Consider the following 24,670-nt stretch of genomic DNA (forward strand, 5'->3'; position numbering starts at 1 on the left):
AGAAGTATATACAAATCAATGCACAATTGTAAATAAATCAGTGACGCATTGGCAGGACATTTACATAGTTTTGCACCTTTAAAGGGCTACCATATGACATCAAATACTTATTCCTAATGATCACATTCCATTGTAACAGCAGGCTAAATTGATTGATTGAAATGTTGTTTACCCACTGGTCGCTTCACCTGTAGGCAGAGTCACCACACCTGTAGATGATCTCTCCTCAACAGAGCTATAAAGACTCTGTCAGTCTGTTGTTCTCAATGCTCTGAGAAAGACAGTCGAAACGCGTAAGCATTGCTCTGCAAAATAAATAGACTTTGAAATTCTACAAGTGGTGGACCATTTTGTTGGGAGTTGCGGACCATTTTTTCACTTGATATAATCTAGGGTTACACTGCCACCTGCCGGCATAATATATTATGCAGTCGCAAGCGTTACAGCACAACACTAACAAGATTATAATGTGCTAAATTATTAGACATAGGCTATAGACTGACAAGATAATATTATTTGATCAATGTTAAAAAGTAAAAAAGTCGGTCGTAGGTCAGTAAACTACCAGTCTACCAGCAACAATATTTTTTTCATTTAATTAAACAATTCCAATCGAATTGGGCTGAAAGTAAAAATAGCGCACTGCTTCTTTTGTCCCTGCCTGTCAGGACAAAAGAAGCAGAGGTGTGGGACAAAAGAAGCAGTTGGCAAAGCTGTCCGAAAAAAAAATAAATAAAAAAATATATATATATGTATGTATGTATGTATGTATGTATGTATGTATGTATGTATGTGTGTGTGTATATATATATATATATATATATATATATATATATATATATATATATATATATATATATATATATACATACATATATATATATTTGGGTTAAATCAATATTGATTTAAATTGTAGTCTGTTTTCAATATGGCAAAATTATGAAAACGACGCATTAATGTCACCTGGTTGCACAACATAGTAAAAGTTTAGCTGTCACCCATCATGGATCTTTACATATCCTTCAAAACTATTTTGCAGCTCTGATAATAACCTGTTGCAGTTTAAGATATTTTTCATCAGTAATAATCACTAACCAGCCGTGTGCAGCAGTCACGCAGTCTCATCCTGTCTTGTTTTAAGCTAACTGTGTTGTGGTACCTAGCATAGTGCTTCTTCTGTCCCTCTCATGTCTCCCGCAACATTTCCCTGAATAGCATCCAAGATAAGGTGGCATGATACATGGAACCTGTGCTAACATTCAGTCACTAGATTTGTAATCACTAAGTTTGTAATCTCCAACAAATAAACACAAGTAGAAAAACAAAAACCACTTCCAGTTTCGAAATTTTACTTTTGACGCAAAAAAATACATTTTTGGGGATAACTCTGTTAAATAAGTTGTATTGCTCCCATTTTTTGCAGAGGAGTTGTGGGCGAAAGTATAAACATAATGACCTCACAACTTCTGCTCTAACTTATGTGTTACACGATAAAATGTCTGTGCTTCTTTTTTGTCCCGTGCTTCTCTTGTCCCGGCTCTCTATATTTTTACGTTTAACTGATCGCGGTGTGTGAGGGTTAACGGCGTCATCTCCGATAGATTATATTCATCCACTGGTTCACCTCTGCCCCTTCTTTACATTTTCTATACAAATAACTGACAGAGCAGATATCAGAATAGACACACCTTAAGATTTAACGATGACTCGGTTATAGTCAGCCTAGTTAAGGGAGAAGAGTCAAATCATGGCCCTGTTGTGGATGATTTTGTTTCTTGGTGCAAAGTCTCACCTTGATTAGAACGTGCATAAAACCAAGGATATGGTTATTGATTTTTAGAAAAGTGACCCATACATCTAGGCTACGTACAGAAATAGATGGAGTCAAAATGGGTTAGGGTTAGTATTTGGGGACTGTGATTGATAAGCTGTGTTTTGAACCAAATGTAATGGCCATTTCCAAAAGGGTACAGCAACGACTGTATTTCTTTATCCACAGACAGGTTATCCCATGTAGACTATTTCATTTTCCAGGAGCTCCGTGTGCCTCATCACACTGTTGTAAAGGCAGGCTGTGAGTAATCACAATATGTGTGATTTGACTTGGTCAGAAAAGTGAGGAGAAGGAGGAGAGACTCCAGACCCGGTACTGGGATCATTGTAGCGTAACTGGTTGAGGCCATGAATACAGGTTTTCTCATAATTGGACTCCAGACCCTGTACTGGGATCATTGTAGTGTAACTGGTTGAGGCAAATGAATACAGGTTTCCTCACACCGTAAGTCTGATTGACTTGAAATTTGACACACAAGTCCAGCTGAATGTGCTCTACAAAAAAGCCTCTTGGACCATAAAGGTCCGCCTAGATGGATTTTTTGCTAATTTGCATAATGTGAAAAACAGTAATGTGACATCAACTTTTTGGATTTTGACCGAATCAATACCAAATTTGGCATACAGCCTTGGGGGACTGCGATACACATTTCTATTATAAATTAGCAAGATCGGTCGAAAAACATGGCCGCCATCAACCAAAATATCTTCGCAAAGGGCGGGGCTTAGCAAATATTGGCCATAAGTCATTAACCATTTATCTGATCATCATAAATCTTGATAGCTAACTTCAGTCCGTGTTTGGGAATAGGTCTCCCAAAGCATTTTGAGCCCAACCCATAGGGGGCGCCACAAATGCCACAAACGTGTACCTGAAAACCCCGTGGACGGAATTTCACCAAAATTGGTGTGCATGCTCTGGGGGGAAGTATTAACCAAAATCTGAAGTGCCGTATTGATCGGTGCAAATGGGTGTGGTCTATCACATATTTGCTCATAACTCAAGATGCCTTTGAGCAATCCTGATTAAACTCACTGGAGACATCCTGTGCCATCTCTTGAACATACACACCAAGTTTCGTTCAAATCCGATGGAGGGGGAACAAATGGCGGAACTTTGAGTGCACAATTATTGAAATGCTGCAGGCTTTGTGATGATGAAACAAGTGTGTGATTGGTCTCGCTCCTTCTTTAAACAGAATTAAACTAGCTGAAGTGACTTTGTTCACCTTTGTGAAGCCTGAAACCCGCTCGTTGCTGCTCGCGGCTTTAATTTTGGCTGATTGAGCTGCTTCCTTCTGTTGAGCGCAAAGAAGGTATGAACCCTCGAATTGCCGCTTGCGGCTATATTTTGATATAATTTTGTACTATATAATGCTGTAAGGTAGGCTATAGGATATGTGAGAAGTCGTAAGTCGGAAATGCAGCGCCCCTGAAAGGCAACGTGTAAAAAAAAAAAAAAATGCGGTCCGTCTCAGCCAAAACCTAAGTTTATCTTGTAAGTACAAGATGACCTTAGATTTTGGCTGACATTGACCCCCAATCTTTTTTCCTCTCGCTTCTCAGCTTCAGTAACAGTGGGTTTGACTGGTTTTTACGGTGACGGAGGGGGAGAGAGGACAAAGAGCGCTGCTGCCACTGCGTGCCGCTGCAGACTAAATTATGATTTGGTAATGTTACCTTAGTAGATATTTACACAAACTTTATACTATGCCATATACTGACTTATAGTTTTGTTTTTAATTGGCTTGCTATGTCTAAATTATAAAGTTCTTCATCTGCTTTGCTTTTGACTGACTCATATTTCTGAGTGAGACAGTAGCCTATTCTACTCCTGTTTTTAATCAAGTATTATAAGCCCATTTCATATGATATTCATGGATTTGATGCATTTACTATTTTCACTGATGTGTTTGATTTCATCCATTTAGAGATGGCCACATGCAAGTTTGGTAAAGGACTTTTCTATCCAGTCTAGAGCCTAAGCAAAAGTAATTAATTAAGTATTTCAAAGTGGATACCGACACATCTATTTATGCTGTACATACTGTGTGTAGCTACATGTCTTTGTATTGCCGAGATGGATGGAGATTGGCACACTGATCTTCCTTGTGAGGAGTAAGATGAGCACAATTTGCTGCTGTGTTCAATAATACTAATGTCCTTCTGTGTGTGTGGCTCCAAATTATCGGTAAGTTGTTACATTCTTTGAGGAAGCGAACTGCCATGGCTCTCCAAGGTTTATGAAGCCTAATAAATGATGAACGATTGTGAATGAATTCTCTTACCTTATCGACACTGCCGCTGGCTTAGTACACTTACAATGTAGCAATTTGATACTGTACTGACAAGCATACAAGTAGCCTACGTTTATTACGAGTATACTGTATGCCTATTCAACTAAGCAAAAGGGAAAGGACAACTGGCAAACCACAAAACACCGTATTTTCCATGCTTTTATTTTGAAGGCTACATCGCTAAACTGGAAGTACTACTGATACTAATTTCTGCGGACTTGCAACAGGCAGGCAGGCAGGCAGACGCACGTTAGTCAATAAGTAGATCACGTCAAAGTCGGCACGATCCTCTTACGCCTGAGTGTGTGAGGATTTCTCTACGTTTTTCAGGCGCGTGTATTAGTGTGGCGTATGAGGTCAGAGGACAATTTATGTGTAGCGTAGCCGATCTGATGAGTCAGGTGTAGTGTTGGCATTCCAGGTAGGAGTTTCAGTGACTGGAGCTCTAGTCCGCTGACACAAATCACGCCCCATATTCCCATTGTTGTAGCGACAGTGCAATAGTCACCTGTCTGTTCACCTGTCTGTTCCTAACTAATCTCCATTTTAATGAAGTCAAAACAGTTCCCCACAGGATCTCCACTCTACGCACTAATCAAAGGATCCCCTCAACTCATCCAAGGGAGTTCAAAGTAGATTCGTTAAGGATGGAGGGCTTTGTCTGAGAATCTGCTAACGAACCGAACCACCAACAAGATGAACTGCCTGAGATGAACCTTCTCCTGTTTGGACAAAGACTTGTCACTCTGCTGACAAGATGCCAAACCACAACTGGACACTCATAAGAACGACTTCCATGCACAGACCAATGGCACAGATATTAGCTATTGATTACCATAACCTAAATCTTGTAAGCTGGTGTTTTTTATGTACTTCCTTTTTATGTATTTCCTATTTATTTCTTATTTTCTGTTGTTTCTGTTCTTGTGCGTCAAAGCTGTAGATCTCTTTACTGATTTGGATTAGAGAGGTTGTGTCTTTTTCAGGGATCTGCAGGGCTTTACAGTCATGCCTGTAAAGCAGCCGTGCATTGACCACTCCAAGGATGATGATGTGCCAAAAAGTACCAACTCCTGGACCAAATGTTGATCTTGTACTTGCGCTGTAAATGAATCAAACATATCAGTGTCATCCATGAATCAGTTATACAGTGGAGGGTCTGCTGACATCCACATAGGACTTGGTGGACTTCAACTTTCTGTGGTCCCTCAAAAGTGGAGACAAGAGTAAAAGCCAGTTGTCATACCACCTCACAGCACAGATGTGATCATCCTCCACCTTGAAATCAAAGCTCTGCTTACTTTATTTTTTCAGTTCCTTCTCTTCTGCTCAACCAACGTTGACCATCTTGCTTGTGCTGTACCTTGCCAGGTCAATCAAAAATGTCACTACTCTCACTTTCTCTTTCACTTTCTCTTTGGCTTTCACTGTCATTTCACTTGTAAAGTCCTGATCCTTTCTATCCTGTTATGTTTTCTCCATTGCGATCACTGTACTTCAACTTCAGTATTAAAAACCTTCAGCTCCTGCAAAATGCCACTGCCAGAATATTAATTAAAACTAAAAAATTCAATCACATTACACCTGTTTTGATCTCCCTTCACTGGCTCCCAATCAAGCCAGATCTGACTTCAAAATGCTGCTCCTTACATATAAATCATTACACAAACTCACACCATCATTTTTATCTGGCCTCATCATCCCTTATGTTCCCTGTTGTACCTCCGATCTCAGGATGCTTATAAGAAGATATTGGCAAGCAGTAGAGCATTTTCCGATCCGAGCTCTTCATCTTTGGAATGTACTGCCTCTTAAGATTAATTGGATTTGAAAATCTTCAAATTCAAACTCAAAACCTATCTATTCTCACTGTCATACGCCCAACCCTAGCCTCTCTAGATCGGGATCCGACAGTCTCTTCTCTTACTTTAGTTTAGACAGCATTAATATAGCAACTGGCCATTGGGAACCCAGTCTGCCTCTTGGTCTGACTTGATTTTTATTAATTTGTGCTTTCAGTAAGGTGTACTGAAAATAGCGCAGAATTTGTCCTTTCTGTTTTTCAGATGCGTCACCTGCAGTGATCTTATCTTGCAGTGGATAGGGGTGCTGGCCGAAGTCCCATCTCTCTGCTTCATCATGTTTCTCTTTGTCTAATTTACTTTCCTATCTCATTGCCATTGTCCATGTTATTGTTCATTATGGGCCCAGATGAGGGGAGTCTTTCATCCACAGGTACCAGTGAATTATGAATCAATCCACTCTGTTTATATCAAAAACTGCAAAACTAAGTAAACCCTTCTAGGCCTACATTTTTTGATCAAAGGACACCAAAATTGCCCCACAATACTTAGGATCCTGAAATTGAGTCCACAGTGCATGAACACATTTGACTGTAAATGGCACTGTACATATTTACTGTAAATTCTTGCTTAGTAAATGTCCAATCTTGATCAAAATAAATTGTAACATTCTACGTTGTTTGCGGATGTAGTCTGCCAAATTTTATAATTTGATCTCAAAAATTTAATTTTTGACAGAATTATGAATTCTGTCCTCATGTGCCACATGCTAGTCAATGGAAAATAGAAAATTTTTTCACATCACGTTTTCATCTATGGAGTGATCTCAAACACTTCCACAATGTCTACATTGTGCCTAGATCAGTTTTACTGGAGTTAAGCTGAATAAAATTGTACTCCATTCAATCTTTAATAGCAGCCAAACATTCATGCGTTGCTATAAGATCCTTGAGAAACTGATACATAAATCCCAGCATCATCTGCGTAACAATGATAAAACATGCAGCCGAAATGGCAAATTATGTGCCCCAGGGGAAGCACGTATAATGAGAATACAATAGGTCCAGGTATTAACCAATGGGCCACCCTGCACATCAGGGGAGTGTGAGATGATACGATTGCCAAAGGAAACAGCAAACTTAGTATTTGACAGGCAGGAGGAAAACCAATCAAGAGAGATATACCTGTTTAAGCCTGTCAAGATGGTCTGGTTGATGGTGTTGAAAGCTGTGCTTAAATCAAGCAGTAGTAAAATGGACCATTTTCCCTCATGAGCATACATTAAAACTTAAATACAATTTAAATACAATTTAAACTTAGTAGGAACAACATTTAGTGGACAAGTGGCCTACATGACCAGGGGAGAAAAAGCTTTAAAACTGCTCATTACAGCAGAATTACTTACTACTAAAAGACTTTAGGGTTATGATGCTTCTTCAAAATAAGGTCAGAGAAATAAGCCGCTTGCATTCTTAATCAATTTTTGACATTTCAGCATTAATTCCTTCATAGTATTGTAGGCCACATAGTTTATCATTTAACATTTGTTCCTTCTACATTCTTCGGTAGTTGTTATCCAGTAGGATAGTTATATCAGTAGTAATGAGTTAATTAATACTCACCCTCTCCATCCCTCCCCTTCCTCCCTCCTGATCCTTTCTTCAGCATCTGTCTCCCAGAGCTGAATAAGTTATTCAGCTCATCCAGAGGGCTGGTTGGTGTTCGTGACCTTGTTGACACATTCTGCATGGAGCCATGGGCTGAGGAGGAGTTACTGAGCTTAGCACCTCCTTCCTGGGCCCTCTGGGAGGAGGACGAAGAGGAGGAGGACGAACGGGGCATGCTTCCTCCTGCCATCAGAGCATCATACGGAGGAGGTCGCTTTAGACTGAGAGGAGTCAGACAGCGACCCATGCTAACAGGGGAGGGGCATGCTGATTGGCTGCGGGGGTAACCATGACCACCATGGGAGGAGCTAGAGGACTTATAGAGATTGGAGGGGAGGGGAGGAGCAGAGGAGCGGCCTGAGGAGGTGATGGTGTGAGTAGAGGGGAGATCTCTATCTCGCTCCCTGTCTCGCTCCTTGCGGTGGTGGGTGGAGCTTTGTGGTGTTTCAGTGGGTGTGCCCCCAGACTTGCTGTAGCCAACATTTTCCAACATGGGCAGCCTGGTGACATCTAAAGGGGTCAGAGGTGACTCATCAGAATTTGGTGAGCACTGAGCAGGGGCAGGGGGGAAGACCAGGAGTGGTGGACGATGAGTGAGGAGGTTGGGGAAGGGAGGAGGGATATCGCACAGAGACCCGCGGGGAGTGGATGAATGGCTGGATTCAGGGTCCATGACCATAGTTTGGCCACTGTTGTCCCATTTGGAGTCCTGTAAGAAGTCATCCAACATGGGGTACTTCATCTCCTCGTACACCGACTCACTCTGTTCATCTTCCAAAGTTTCCTGTCCTTTGAGGTCTCGGAGGATGTTTCCCACCATCTCAATGTAAACGGGCTCATCGTCATCTGTATCTCTAGATGCTGGACTCTGGCTTTGGGAGGAAGATTTCTCCCTTCGCAAGGAAGACTTCTTGTTGCCATGGTTACGGATGTAGGACTCGTCAAAGGAGGTGCTGAGTTGGGTGTTGGGATTCCTTTTCGGTTTAGGAGGAGGCATCTTCTTGTACTCCTCACTGTAGGGATGGCACTTACCTGCAGATAGACAGTGATATTATAAGCTACAGACAGACACTGAATACCTCTGATAGTGTGACAGACAGAGAGCCTGACAGGCAGTTACCATCAGCTCCTCACTGAAATCTTGTTAAATACCACATCATACCATACAATTGTTCTATTCATACCCCTCTGACTATTGATGTTGATGGCATTAAGTAAAAAATTCTTCACATCACTAAGGGCATTGTATTTGTATCTGTATTTTTTCAACCAACCAAATTATTGGTATTTGTCTTTGTATAAAATTCGGAAGTAGATTGGGCTTAAACTGGAAGTGGGTGTGGTTTAGACAGAAATGTTAAAAATCCCCCAAATTCTTATTTTTTTCCCTTGTAATCATTGCCATTGCTATTGTTGAGATATTAAAGCATTAAACTGGTGATTTAACATTGACCTATCAATACTAATGAAATATTAAATATGCTTTTTAAAGCTTTTTAAAATCTCTACCCTGAAATGTCTTTACAAATCCAAATATATTTCCTCATCTTCACTCTGCTCCTCACTCTACTCTATGCAACTGGAACCTGAAAATGTAATAACCCCACCTGAAAACTAAAAATCTGTGTCAAAAGTACAATTATGGTAATGTTTTTATACTTTTGAATACGGTATTCAGATTTGGTTATGTCCCAACTCTCTAGTTATCGCATATCAATCTGAAAGAGCAGGCATTTTAATACTTTCACTGCACATAAAAATGTGCAGTGAAAGTAGAAAAATGTATTAACCAAACTCCAACCTTGTTTTCATTCCTCGCCTTGCTTCACGGTCTGTAGCTAGATTGCCTAACTAAGGTTTGATTGTCAGACCATTATTTCCATGACGGTCTTTGTGGGAGTTTTTTTACCTCTGCAAATTGGTAGTCAAACATCTAATCGATAGACCTTATCTTAACTATTTTAAAAAAAAAATATATATATATATAGCTGCTAGCAGCGATGGCTGGGTTCATGACAGGACAACAGCCAGAGCTGAAACATGAAAGTTTGCATTAAGATTACTGTTAGTTTTGTCATATTAGGCTGTTGAGCCGTCAGGCCCCAAGCTATCAAGTTCTGATACTAAAGAATGTAATAGCAAGTAACAATGTGTCAATATCCAACTTGGTATTGGCTTTACTGTGTTTAGCTGTACACTCAAAATGCTGCTGTTGTGTTAGGGTTAGGGTTTCCAGGCAAACCTTGAGGGTCCTTATGGCAAATTTGTAGAGTACGGTCAGCTGGACATGTGTACCAAGTTTCATGTAAATCGGACAAACGGTTTACCATCATGGGAAAGAGCCGAAAGAGAAAAACAATAATAATAAAAAAGTACCAGTACAAAAAATGTATTCATTAATTTATTAATAATAATCACAGAAAGTGCAAAATTAATACAAATCTCCATAATTGCCTGAACAATTCTCTTGACAAATTTCAATACAATATAATGCACCATTGGTGAGATATGGTTCCAAATAGCATGGACATGAAATTAATCAGTTCATTAATACTAGTTATAATAATCATAAACACATCAAACTCAATAGAGTTATTCCTCTAGGGGTCATCAATGTCCATACCAAATTTGAAAAGATTTTTATAAAAGCTGCTCAAGTTATCGTGTTGACATGGAGGATCAGTGGCAGAGGCGGAAGTGGCGGAGGCGGAAGTGGCGGAGGCGGACGCAGCGTCGGGTAGGGTGAATCCATAATATCCCCGAAACTCATTTCGGGGATATAATAAATCAATGTACAATACAAAACTTAGGAACATCACAAAGATGCAGTAAAAGTTGTGCCAGTCATTCAATCCTTGTTATTTTTCAGTTTTACTGGTTTCACTTGCTCCTGAGGTTAAGCCTCACTGGGGGAATCATATTGACCAGATGGTAAAAAGGGTGGACATTTCTGTCCACACATAAGAATTGCTCTTCCCCCACCATTAACTGCCTAACAAGTGTCTCTCCATCTCTTCATGCCTGGGCCATTGGGCCCAACTGTGTCAATAACCACTTTAAAAAAATTAGTGGGAATAATGTCAAGAATGCACATGGTTGATTTCATGTGGGATATAGTTTTAAATAAAAAAGACAGTGATACAGGATCAAAACTGTTAAAATAATTATAGATGTCCCTGTTGGCAGGTATAACCCGGTCATGGGGGGTAATTTACTGTCGTATCTAACATGATGGCGCCCCAAGAGGCAGTCACGGTTGTTTGATGTCTTGTGTGTTTGTTTGTTGTGTTTGTTAAACTCACGCACAGCGACATAGTTCGGATTACTTTCGATTGTAATGAGCTCTTATATGTTAGGAGCTTACTACCACAAAACTTTTCAATGGAATTTCTGTGTATTTCCGAGGAAATACTACAAAAGTACTCGCCAGGTGATCACCAGTTATTCTCCCAGAACAATGGGACGCGCAAGCGGAGAGCCCGTGAAAGGCGAGGCAGCTCTTTTATGCTGCTTTGGAGGCGCGGCTTCCGACCGGCATTTCCTGGCTTATTTCTTTCCAATGTATGCTCTCTCAGCAATAAAATATACAAACTGCAACAGCTGGTAAGCAAGATAAAGGACTTTTCCACAACATCTGCATTCTGCTTCACTGAAACTTGGTTAAATGAAACTACTCCCAACGCTGCGGGGGAACTGCCTGGGTTTTCATTATTCAGAGCGGATCGCGATTCCACACTTTGTCAGAAAACCAGATTCGGAGGAGTTTTTATATTAACCAAGGATGGTGCAGTGATGTGTCTGTTTTGGTGTTTTGGCCAAAACATGCTCTCCCGAGCTGGAAAGTGTTATCAACTGCAAGCCAATCTACTCCCCCCGTGAATTTGCCTCTAGAATACTAATTGGTGTGTACATTCCCCCTCTGGCCAATGCTCACTCAGCACTACAGCTGGCAGACCAGATTATGGAGGTAGAACAGAAACACCCGGACTCTCCAGTCATCATTATAGGAGACTTCAACCATATCAATCTGAGTGTTGAACTCCCAAAATACAAACAGCTGATCAAAGGCCCCACCAGAGAAGGCAAAACCCTGGACAACTGCTACAGCACCATCAAGGATGCAGGCAACTATCCATGCCCCAAACTCTGACCATCCACCTCATCTCCTCATAGAGGCAAAAGCTTAAAACTGCCATGCCTGAGGTAAAATCAGTGAGAACATGGTCCAAGCTCTGCTTTTAACACAGCTCAATGCCCCCCCGCCTAACCCCTTCTTCCATTTCTGGTCAGCTCTCCTACAGCCTCTCTTTAGTGCCTGAGTGGACTCATTTAGCCAGGGCTGTATTCTTCTAGTTGACTTTTTGTCTTTGTAGGTCCAAATGTAAACGCATGTTTATTTGGATTAGGAATGGAATATGTTTCTAGGATATTGAAATTATGGAAAAATGTATTGTTTATTACTTCATAAGACTCATGATAAAGGCTTTTCGAGTCACTGTGTCGTTTCTCTCCCCCTTTTTCAGGGGTACAACACTCTCATCAGTTCTCAATCTCTTAGACCTATCTGCTACTTTCCTTATTCTTCTCTGCAGTGAATCTGCTACTGTATACAATGTAAACCACCAAATGCAGATCCTCACCACCCTTGCTGATCTAGGGATCTCTGGACCTGCTCTCTCGCACATCATCTCCTACCTCTCGGACAGCACTTATCAGGTATTGTGAAGAGGAACTCTGTGCTCACATCCCAGCCTGCCTGTTTGACATCTCCAGTTGGATGTCTGCCCACCACCTCACACCCAGTCTCAACAAGACTAAACTGTTCTTTGTCCCTGGAAAATCCTGCCCTCTACAAGGCTTCTCCATCACTATTGACCAGACCACATTGACTCCTGCCCAGACTGCCAAGAATCTCAGTGTGGTTCTAGACAACCAACTATTATGGGAGGCCCACATTATAGCAGGTTTGCATCCTCCGGGCCATGGTCCAGTCCCACACCCCATTATCTCCACACTGTGGTCTAATCCTAGACCCCCATGTCATGATGACAGTGTGGTCCATGTTTCTTTCACCTCTTCTCTATAGTAAGCGAGAGGAAGAGAGGAGGAAGAGAGAGTAGACTTGAATCTAGGTCAGCAAAACTACATGAATGAATTCTGCAGTAATCAGCACACAGTCACCATGCACTCTTCTTTCTCTCAGCTATCTCTGGATGTCTCTCTCCCTCTCTCTCTCTCTCTTTCTCTGTGTCACTCTGTCTGCCCTACTCACACAGTGGCTATATTTCATTTAAGTACGAAACACCACATGCAGGACTGCAAAGCAGATGTAAATGGTAGCAGATTCAACCAGATTTTGGACAAAAAATTGAAAACATACACCAAAATTACCCTTTGACCTTTTTGAGTAATGAGCAGAGCTAGAGGGCCAATTACCCAAGAAGGTCCAAATCAAAGGCTACAGTAACTGGATCCATCCACAACATTGTAGACATACACACAGTGTTGGGCAGTAGCGGCGCTACAAGTTTAACTACATTTCTCAGTAGCGTGGTGGTAGCGTCGCTGTTTTTGAATCAAATAGCGTTTTCAGTAGCGAAGCTGTTTTATTGATCAAGTAATACGGTAGCATCTACGAAAGCTACATTCTCCCAGGCATTTCTAAAGCTCAAGCGCAGCAGAGCTTTCTGTTGTGGTCTGGAATAAAACTAAGGATAGGTATGTGACGCCAGCGCCATACACAGAGGAATTGTGTCTGTGTAGCCGATGGAAGCACTTCCGTATGACGGTGACATCACAGACCAATCCTTGGGCTGATGCCTGCAACATCTCTGGTGCAGGGAAACACAGTTAACACGCGCCAGGTCTTTATTCTTTTACTACTGTAGTTTGAGTTGAGTTAAAGGAGTTTGCTAAAGTCTCCACAGCTTTATCCTGCAAATGTGCCCAAGTCTCCATTAGATTGAGCATACACATGCAAACAGGTATATATATATATACACACACACGCACGTACACAAACGAACACAGATGAACATACAACAGTTTGCTTTATGTTATTATGTGGAGCACATTTTTTTGTTTGTTTTTGTTGCCAAATTGGTATTGTTGTGAGAGCAGTTGCTTGCAAAGGCACAGCTTTTTTTTTTAATAATAAACAACTGAACTGAACATTTTTTTGCTGCCTATTTGTTTGACTGACAGTTTTTCTTGATCACTGAGATAACATTGATTTGGTATGGCATTTTGGCAAGTTGGTTCAATGTAAAAAAAAAAAAAAAAAGTAGCTTCGATGTAGCAAACTACTTTTGCCATGTTGCTTGTAGCTTAGCTAGCTACATTTCTCTGGGGATAGCTTCAATGTAGTGGAGCTTCATTTAATGTAGAGTAACTGGTAGCTTAGCTCACTACATTTTCCAAGTAGCTTGCCCAACACTGCATACACACACCAATGGTTCACTTATCGATAATATTAGCTGTACCAGAGACTTCTGTAGAAGGAGACAACTTCTGCTGTCATGTCTATGGAATATCCAATTAAGTGAAGGTTAAGTCCTGCTTGATAAATTAGTTAATTTGGTTCATTGAGTGAAGTGACTCACCCTCAGCCTGGTCCTGGGGCTCTTTGGTCTCTTTTGTGTCTTTGGGGTTCTTGGTGACCCCTGAGCCTCCATTAACCGTCTCAGAGCTGGTGCTGAGTTTGGTGTTGGGGTCTCTCTTGGGTTTTGGGGGGGGTTGCTTTCGGTTGTGGTTGGCATCATCGTCGCCTCCACCCACTGAGTGGAGTGACTGAGAGCGTACGGTGAAGCCCTGGGCAGGGGGGGGCAGTCGGTCCTGGGGGGCAGGCATCGTCATGAAACCCATCCTGAAATGTTTCCCAGAATAGGCCCCCTCCGTTGCCCTGGCAACATCTTCACCAATCCTGGAGGGACAAAAACATAATTCCATGTTAGCGTTACCTTACCTTCACAAACCAATATTCTCAAGACTAAGATAATTACATGTTAGCATAACCCTACCATCACAAACTAATACTACTAATATTAACCAACCATAACAAATGTTACACAAACACATCAAGCCCTAACCTTTGCAGTATTAGTGTCTTGTTCTACCCATTGAGTTACACAGGGAATGGAACCCCCAACCCTGGCAGTATTAGTGCCTTGCTCTCCCCTTTGTTTTCATTCTTTGTCTTCAAGCATGACATCATTTTTCAGCCCAAATAAGGGATCCGTCCCTTTTCAGTCTAATGTGAAAATGAATAGGGATCTAAAATAATTGCCTTTAACTACATCCAGTGCTAACATTGAGTATTTTTTGCTTTCAGGGGTTCCTTTATTATGCATTTCTTTATTTGTTGTGGTGGTGTCTGATGCGTTTATAGAACATTTTCCATGCCACAATCCAACATGACACTAAATGATCACATCTAATGATAAAAATATACAATCTTAAAATGTCAAATGACCACAACGAATAAGGAGTGCTCACATCATCAAATAATGAATATTCTTCAAATAATGAAAAGCCAACCATCAAGTAACAAATACACGTCAAATAATGAAAAGCCAACCATCACATAACAAAAGAACAATTTCAGACAAAATAACAAAAAACAATTTCAGATAGCAAGCTTTCAAAACAATTAGTCAATGACTATCTTGTGAAAAATAAAGATTGTAAATTTGATTTTCAGTCAGTTCAAGTGAATAGGGTAGAAAAACTTCTTATTAGTGTGAATAGTGAAAAACCATCAGGATTAGATCATTTTGATGGGAAACTCTTAAGAATGGTTTCTGGCCCTATTGCATTACCCATATGCCATATTTTTAATCAGAGTTTACAGGACGGTGTATGCCCCCTGGCCTGGAAAGCTGCAAAGGTTATTCCTTTACCCCTTAAGCAAGAAGGACATTTTTACAGGTGCTAAAAGCCGCCCTATCAGCATTCTTCCTGTGGTTAGTAAGCTAATGGAAAGAGTTGTGTTTGATCAGGTTTTACATTATTTTTCTGTCAAACTTAATTCTGAATTTCAGCATGCCTACAAGAAGGGTCACTCCACTAGCACAGCTTTAATGCAGATGACTGATCAGTGGTTGAGTGATATAGACAGGAAAAGGATTGTGGGTGCTGTGCTACTTGATTTTAGTGCTGCGTTTGATTTAATAGATCATGAGATGCTCTTAATGAGACTTGCTGCTTATGGTTTTAATCCTTCTACCCTTAATTAGATGAGGAGCAACTTATCTAATAGAACACAAATGGTTTTCTTTAATGGTAGGTTTTCTGCTGTAAGGATGGTACAGTGTGGTTTCCCCCAGGGAAGTTGCTTGGGCCCATTGATCTTCTCTATTTTTACCAATGATATGCCACTTGTTTTGAGTAAAGCCAGTTTAGCTGTTTGCTGATGATTCCACAGTGTATTTGTCATCAACAGTGTGGATGAGTTACATGTTCTCTTTGAAAATGAAATGAACTCCATCAAGGGAGAGGAATATCTATTATAAGAAGATGCTCCTCTTTCCTTACTCCAAGTATCACCTTGCAGGTTATACAAGCCTTGGTGTCTCATCCTGACTGCTGCCCAGATATCTGGTCAAGTGCAGCAAATAAAGAGTTGAACAAGCTTCAGTTAGTGCAGAACAGAGCAGCATATCTTGCACTCAGGTGTTCAATGAGAGGAAGTATAGACCAAATGCATGCTGGTCTTGCCTGGCTGAAAGTGGAAGACAGATTAATATGCAGTCTCCTAATTTTATTCAGACATATGTGTTTTAAAACAACCCTACTGCCTGTACTCAAAAATAACATTTTCTAAGAACAGACATGACCATGAAACAAGACAGGTGAGGAAGGTTCATGTTACAATTCTTCAACCTAGAACCAATGCAATGAAAAAAACTGTTATGTATAGAGCCATTTCTCATTGGAATAGTTTGCCATACTCGGCACACGGAGAGACTCAGGGTGGGGGCACTGTCTCGCTGATGGGAGTCTTCTGGCTCCTTCATTTCCCCCAAAGAGAGCTTCATACACAGATGAGCATGCAGTTCATGTTACTTAAAGCGGTGGCTAGTGCTTCGATTTTTATTGGTGTGTTGAGATGCTTAGATAGTCATGAACTGTGTTTGGTAGGGTTGTGAGGACAGGTGGACCTGGAGTGGACGCCTCCGCAGAAGGAACAGGTGTGAAGGAAACGGCAGCTGGACACGTTGCAGCCTAAATCATTGAAATTATTGCACACCATCCTGCCGCCGTGGTACAGGATGGGTCTTCCCCTTTTGTCGAAGCCCTGAGGTGTGGAGCTGTGGGGAAGTGGCTGAGTATCAACCGGTTTGGGAGTGATGGGTGGAGGAGGGGCTGCGGGGGAGAGGCGAGAAAAAATTGAAGGGTTAGTAGCAGGAGCAAAGGAGCATGCAGCAGGAGCAGGGTGGCATGTAGAGGGAGTGAAGGAGCGTGGAAGAGGAGCAGCGATGGTGCATGCTGTAGCAGGATGGGATGGTGCGCCACAAAGCTTGCACGCTAGGGCGGAACGGGCTGCGAAAATGCGGCAGTAGAGCTCTGAGTCCAGGGAGCCCCAGTATGTGCCCTAGTTGAATTGGTTGATGCGTCCTGCTGCCTGGGAGGCAAAGAGAATGTGGTAAGTGTAAAATCTGGTGCCACCGAACTGCAGGGCTATGTCCAGGATAATGGACATGCAGTTATCAAGCTCTGCCCTGCGGTCGGGGAAAACTGAGCAGATGATGTCACGGTAAAGAGAGAAGGCGTAGGCAAATTCTGTGGCTGTGAGTTCTCTGGAACAGTTGGGCAAAGGATGTCTCAGCAGGACTGGTCCTTGAGTGCTTTGCAGCTCCCTGGGATTATGGTGATTGCGCATGGAAAGCTGACAGAGCTGAGCAAGATCGACGTAGTTACCCAAAATGATCTGTTGCCTGAGAGTGGATGAGACCGGGGATGGTCGTGACACTGAAGCAGGGTGAACTGGAGGCTGAGCAGAGGCTAATGTGAAAGGACTGGCTGTAGGAAGCACTGTGGGGAAAGCTGGAGGACCGGCTGCGAGAGGTGCTGTAGGTAGAGAAGGATTATCAGATGGGTAAAAAACATTTGGGTGATGGGGAAGAGGGGGGTAGGGATTGAGGAGGGAGGGAAAAAAGGACAGGTTAGTAGGAAGTAGAGGTGTTGGGTTGGTGGGGCCGCTATGGCTTGCCGCTGTCGGGGCACTCTGGGTAGTAGAGCATACTGGGATGGAGGAGGAAGAGGGGGCTAAAGGAGCCAAGGAAGCTGTACTGGCACTGGCTGAAGGAAGGGAAGATGAAGCGATGCTGGGTTGAAGGGATGCATGTGCAAGGGTGTTTTGTGCAGCCTGCAGACACAGGGATGATAGAAAAGAGACGAGACAGATCGGAAACAGAGGGAGCAGGCACAGGGGGAGATACGACCTGGCCCTCACAACTGAGGGCTGGAGTGGCTGGATGTGGCCCTGCCACGTTAGGCGGCGTGATGACATCATCAGGGTTAGTCCTAACGGCGGCGACATTGGTTTGAGAACCCGGAAGCGCGGGAGTGTGGAGAATTAGTGCGAAGAGAATTTGTGTAAAGCTGAAAAAGTTTTGCTTTGTTGTTGTTGCGGTGGAAAGAGCTTTTCTTTTCTTTAAGGACGCGCTGCAAGCCGGCGACTGTCCAGTCGGTTATGTTGGTGGCGCGACGACACATGGTGTGTGTTTGGGGTGAATCCAGAGTTGTTTGTCAGCGTCGCCTGGGAATAGATCGCCTTGATCTTGATCAGTTGGAGAGATGATGAGTGGAAGAGGGGATGTCTCCCCTCGAACGACGACGGCAACTTCTACCTCTATTGGAATGCGGAGGTGAGGGTGGAATCTCGTTGGAACTGCTGGATGGAGAGTAATGGACAATTGGAACCTGGATCACGGAGCGTAACCGGGATGGCTGAGAACTTTGAACCGGCGCTTGAGGTTGATCAACGGACAGGGGAGACTCCGAGACCGCAGATCTTGGTGGAACAGGTCGCTGTCCGAGATGTAAAGCTGGAGCTTGTGATCCATGACAAGATCAGGTAAGACATCGATTTAAGTATAGGTTTTGTCAAAGCTCGGTCTGTCTGAGAACGTAAGTAAAACGATAGAACTGAGATATACAAGAGAGAGAAAAGATAATGGTTAGGCGCGTTTAAATAGGGTGGAGCAGGAAATTGAATGTGTGCTTGAGGCGTGGTCTTGTTCCCGAACCTTAGTTATAATAATAATAACTTCATGAGGAAATGAGAACGGTTAAAGTTAAAGGGAAAATCAAGTCCAAGGGGGTAAAGGTGAGGCTTAAGGCCCATTCACATCTAAAATAACTATAAAGATAGCTGTAACTACAAAAATATTTAAATCGTCATGAGTAAATAGAACATCTTTGTTCACACTATAACTATTCATAGTATTCTGTTACATCACCACACGGCCATCTTGGTAGGAAAATAACAGGTGATTGTAACAACTTAATAGGTGATTACAATCAAATGACAAACACAGCCAATGAGCTGTGTGTATTGTAAAGTGCCATATTGGTAGGAAATGCATGTGACATCATGGGAATACTATAAAAACATCCAAAACGACAATTATAACTATATTCTTGGTTCCATCTCAGAGTGTTTTTTTTTTTGGGATGTAGAGACAATCTTACTTTAGAGAGTGAGGAAAAAAAAGCACGTCGGTAAAGTAATCATGCTCCATTTTTTCTCTGAATATTCGGTGCCGAAATAAGACAATATCATTGTAGTGTGAATGCTTGAACAGTGTATCGTTATAATAATAATAAAAATAATAATAAGCTTTATTTAGCACTTTTCGAAACACAGTTACAAAGTGCTTTAGAGTCAAGATAGACTAAAGAAAGACCAAATGCAGCAATAACTACTAAAAGAGAAAAAGTAAAATAACAACAATATAAGATGGAACAATAACAGGCAAAATAGAATAAAAGCAACATAAAAGGGACAGGAGCAGCATAAAAATATAAAACAAGGCAAAACAGTATAAAAGACAACAAAAACATTAGTAAGCAAGGATCCTAAACAGACTTAAAAACAGGAGAACAACATGGTGGCATAAAAGCAGAGCAGGCTATAAAAAGGCCTTCTTAAACAAGTGGGTTTTGAGAAGCGATTTAAAAGATGATACTGAGTTTGCAAGTCTGAGTTCGTCTGGCAGGGCGTCCAGGAGCTCCGGGACCTGACCACCTTGGTCGTTAACCTGGACCTTGGAGCAGTCAGGAAGTCCCTGCCTGAGGACCACAGACCTCTGGCTCATATGGGGTTAAGAGATCTGTAATATAGCTAAGGGCTAAACCGCATTGAGCCTTAAAAGTTAGCAGTAAGATCTTAAAATCGATTCTGTACTTAACAGGCAACCAGTGAAGAAAGCCTGTACTAGCTGTAGACGACAGCGAGAGTGCTGGCTGAGGCAAGTATAGAGAGAGTTACAATAGTCCAGCCGAGATTAAATAAAGGCATGGATACCTTTCTTGATGTCAGCAGCAGATAGAAATTGTCTTATTTTAGAGATATTCTTCAGCTGGAAGAAGCAGGACTGAACAATACTCTTTACTTGAGTATCAAAAGATAGGTTCGCATCAAACAAAATGCCTAGATTGAAAACAGGCTCAACACTGGCTGCTAAATTGCCCAGTTTACTCTGGATTTGAGTTATGGAGTTTGTTGGGCCAAATAGAACAATCTCTGTTTTGTTTTCATTTAGCTGAAGAAATTGTCGAGACATCCAGCACTTTATATCAGCAAGGCAAGCCTGGAGATGAGTTAAACTGTCAGAGTCACGGGGTTTTAGCGGTAGATATAGCTGGGTGTCATCTGCATAAATACGAAAAGAAATATTGTGCTTTCGAATAATATGACCAAGTGGTAGCATATAAATAGAGAACAGTAAGGGACCTAAAATTGATCCTTGAGGGACACCACATGTGAAAGAGGTTGGAAGAGATGATGCATTTCCACTAATGACAGAGAAGGTTCTATTGGCAAGGTAAGAGCGGAACCAGTTTAGGACAGTGTCATTGATGCCAACCCATAATTCAAGGCGGTTTAGAGGTATGGAGTGGTCGACTGTGTCAAAGGCAGCACTGAGATCAAGGAGGAGTAATATTGAACATTCTCTAGCATCAGCTGGTAGGAGAAGATAATTTGTGACCTTGACAAGGGCGCTCTCGGTACTGTGACAAGCTCTGAAACCAGACTGAAATTCCTCAAAGAGGTTATTGTTGTTCATAAAAGATGTAAGTTGAATAGAAACTACCTTCTCTAAGACCTTGGATAGAAAGGGTAATTTGGAAATAGGTCTATAATTGCTAAAGATAAGGGGGTCCATATTTGGTTTTTTGAGGAGAGGTTGTACTATGGCATGCTTAAAACAGGAGGGGACAGAGCCATTTGCTAAGGAACTATTTACAATGGATAAAATAACAAGACCAAATGTTCCAATTCAACCATTAGATAATATCTAATGGGGATAATATCTAATGGGCAGCAACATAAACACACATCGTAAACATTCATAAAGTTTAATTAATGTTCATGTCAGTTGTCATGACATAGTTATGACAGGTATGACAGTGGGTTATTCACCCCCTTTCAAATAGTGTTACCAAGATAGTTATCTTTATAGTTGTTTCTCTAGGTGTGAATGGGCCTTCAGGGTTGTTATATCTTTAAGGTCAGAGTTATCATGTTTAATCTTAAAGTTTTTATACCTTAACAGTCAGGGTTCTTATATCTTACAGGCAACACTGCAAATCAACATACATCTAATTTGGTAGTTCTACAAGTGAACATAGACTGTCAGTGCTTCTGACTGGAAATACCAATGGCGCTATGATGTTTTTGTTTTACTATGTCTGGGTTCAAGGATTTGCTTTGTCAAAATTGGGTCACGAACGGGGTAATTTTGAAAACTACAACTGTTAGGGAACAGCTCTATTTTGGCTGCTCCCCCCCTCTTAGGGGTGGGACTGTTTTGTTATTTAAATGCACAAAAAATTACAGAAGCCTAGGATATTAGCCTGTTAGCTAGTAAACATATTTGGCTATGGCTGCAGAGGAATTCCACTGTCAAAAACACAACAGACAACAACATTTTCAACACATTACAACACTAACTCACCGACTGACTGACTAACTCACTAACTATCTAACTACTTAACGAAAAGTGATTGGTGATGGATGTGCTGATATTACCTAGCCATGCCCACACAGTTTGAGAGTGTGGGAGCATCACAGTTTATATTGAATCTATGGTTGACATTGAAGAACAGGATCACTGTGTTACTCAGCATCATAGTTTTGATGCTCACATGGACAGCAGCGTTTTAGAAACATTCCTCCACACAACCAACAGGATGAACTGATGAAAGAGATAGACACCAGCTGGACTGAGAGGGCAACTGACTAACAAGTAAGTCTCTTCAGCTGGCTAAACTATACTAATTTGACCAGTATGATGTCACAGCCCAGGCTCAATGGACTTGACAAAAAGGGGAGACCACACATGTTTCAAAATAATACAACAAAATATTTATTATAACCTAAATAAGTAAATTATCCAAAATGAGAATAAGGATGTAAGTCTGTAACATCAGTAGTGAATGCATTGCCTGGGTGAGTGTGAAGTGTGGTGTGGGGGTGTTGTATGGTGAAGGAAAAGAACCAAAAAGGGGAGCATAAGCTCAAACCATCCAAAAGGGTGGAGAGGAGAAAGAGAATGAGGGAGAGAGAGCAGCCGTCTTAAATAACCTGGGATCCACCTATCCCAGGTGCCCCACATTAACATCAGGGACACTCCCAACTCTGCCTGTCAATCACCTGCAGCAGAAACACAACCAGGAAGCACACAACAGAGCAGGAGGGCTGTCACAATGATATACAATATAAACATTTGCAGCAATAAGCTGTTATGTATTACCTGGCCTATGGGCAAAGTGCATTCTGTGTAATTATACCATATTTTTAATAAGGCAGTAACCTTTTCTTGCAACTGGGCACAGAGCAAGGGACAGGCATGTTTGTTCCTTTTTCTCTTTTTTTTACCTGGCTGTTATGGAATATATAGGCATGGTCAATTCCATTTACGTTCATTAACCCTCCTGGTGCCACATTACTTTAAAGTAAGGGTTAAGCTAAGCATAAGGTTCTTATATGTTAAAAGCAAAAGTTAAAAGGTTTAATCTCGGGGTCTTTATGGTGTCTTCTTGCGTTTTTTTTCTTCTGGTGTTTTATCTTTAAAGGTCAGGGTCACAATGTCAGATCAGGGTTCTCTCTCATGCTAAGTTAAGGGTTAAAGTTAAGTTAAGGGTTCTTATGTGTTATAGGTCTATTTAAGGTCAGGGCTGTAAGGGTTAATTTTAGGTTTTCTACCTCTTAATGGCATCCTCCTTGCTGTCTCTTTTGGTGTTTAATCTTAATTGTTATGGTAATAAGGATTAAAGGCATACTGAGCAGGATTTCCCCCCCTTGAAATAGCATATGCTCATCCAAAAATAATCCTACTCAATCTTTCCTTATGGCCCATTGGTAGTCTGTGACAGTGTGTGTGTGTCTGCAGAGAGCCTGCCTTCTGCCTGGATTTTCTTATTTCTGGATGTTCAGGACGTTTCTAGGCATCACACAGTGGGTGTGTACACCTGCAACCAAAACTTATGCTAAATCGTTTTATATTTAAAATCCACGCTGGCTGCAGTAGCGGTCCCAAACTCTAAAACAGAGTAACTGGAGTTCTGGTCAGAGCGAGTGTATGCGTGAGCTGGCAGCTAGCTACCATTGTTATCATAGCTTCTTTGTAGTAGAAAAGCTGATTACTAAGCAAACCAGCAGCTACCTGTCCAACAGAAAACAAGCCAACTCTGCTCTTCATCCCCATCCTCTCCTTCAATACTCTCCAACGGGTGAAAACCAACCCCAGATTCCCTCGTTTTAGAACGAGTCTCGTGTGCTTGGTGTTTCGCCTCGCTGTACTTTTTTACAGTTTTTTACTGTTCTGGCAAACCCCCCCTGGAGGAGGGGGGCAACTTTGAAAGTTGTGTTTACAAGTGACAACCAGCAAAATCCTACTCAGTATGCCTTTAAGGGTTAAATCTTAGGGTTCTTATATCGTAAACGTCAGGGTTATAAGGATAAATCTCAGGGTTTTTACCTCTTGATGGCTTCCTCTTGACGTCTCTTCTTCTGGTGTTTCTCCTGCAGATAGGTCCAGTTGGTTTGGTTGCGGATGCGATCGCTCTCCCTGGCAATATCCGAGGCATTCTGGATCACTAGACCATCGTAGGTTCGAAGCCCGCTGTCCTCCACGTACTGAAAAAACCTCCTGAAGGAAGATGTCTCCTCCTGGGAGGTCATGACTCCTCAAAGAACTGAGCACAGGAGAGATGAGAGGAGAGAATTCTCATTCTCATTTGCTTAGTTTATCTCCATGTGAATAACATTATCAAAAGCACTATCTATGTCTTTAGTTACAGGTCTGGTAGAAAACACTCCATATTTTTGGAATACTATATCTGTACTTTTCTATGGCAGTGGTTCCCAAACCTCTCTTCAAGGCACCCCAGCCATTCCATGTATTTGTTACATACCACCACCAGCACACCTGCAGTATTCAGTATACAGGTTACATATTATATATACTTCATATACTGAAACTCGTAAACCTGAATGAATGGTTTGTTCAACAATGCACAACTTCCTCAGAGAGTGGGTTTGACAGTGAGATGTCTTTCTGACAGTATACTGCAATAGATTGATATAGCCTATACAAAATTAAGCTTGCAATGCTTACATGGCGATCATTGACAGTGTTTCTGTGGCTAACTGCAGCCTGTACTTTGATAATTTACAGAAACCATTTGTCTCAGTGCATAAGCTGTCTTAGCTGATGAAAACTGTGATGCACAGTTGGTTTCACTACTGTTGACAAAATGTACTATTGTAAGTCGCTTTGGACAAAAGCGTCTGCTAAATGACGTAATGTAATGTAATGTAAGCTTGACAGAGAGTGGGCGG

General features: G+C 41.6%; 1 protein-coding gene across 1 annotated transcript in view; it reads right to left on the minus strand.

Annotated features, from left to right (window-relative positions):
• nyap2a (neuronal tyrosine-phosphorylated phosphoinositide-3-kinase adaptor 2a) overlaps positions 1-24,010 on the minus strand; it is a 54,828-nt gene extending 30,818 nt beyond the window's left edge. Inside the window, exons 1-3 of the mRNA XM_078282321.1 lie at positions 23,808-24,010; positions 14,202-14,521; positions 7,555-8,631 (exon numbers count right to left, since the gene is read on the minus strand). Of these exons, the coding sequence (XP_078138447.1) occupies positions 7,555-8,631; positions 14,202-14,521; positions 23,808-24,010 (1,600 nt within the window). The remainder of the gene's footprint in view (positions 1-7,554; positions 8,632-14,201; positions 14,522-23,807) is intronic.
• Positions 24,011-24,670: the final 660 nt, after the last annotated feature.

Source organism: Centroberyx gerrardi, unplaced genomic scaffold, assembly GCF_048128805.1.
Source record: "Centroberyx gerrardi isolate f3 unplaced genomic scaffold, fCenGer3.hap1.cur.20231027 Scaffold_51, whole genome shotgun sequence".
NCBI lineage: Eukaryota > Metazoa > Chordata > Actinopteri > Beryciformes > Berycidae > Centroberyx > Centroberyx gerrardi.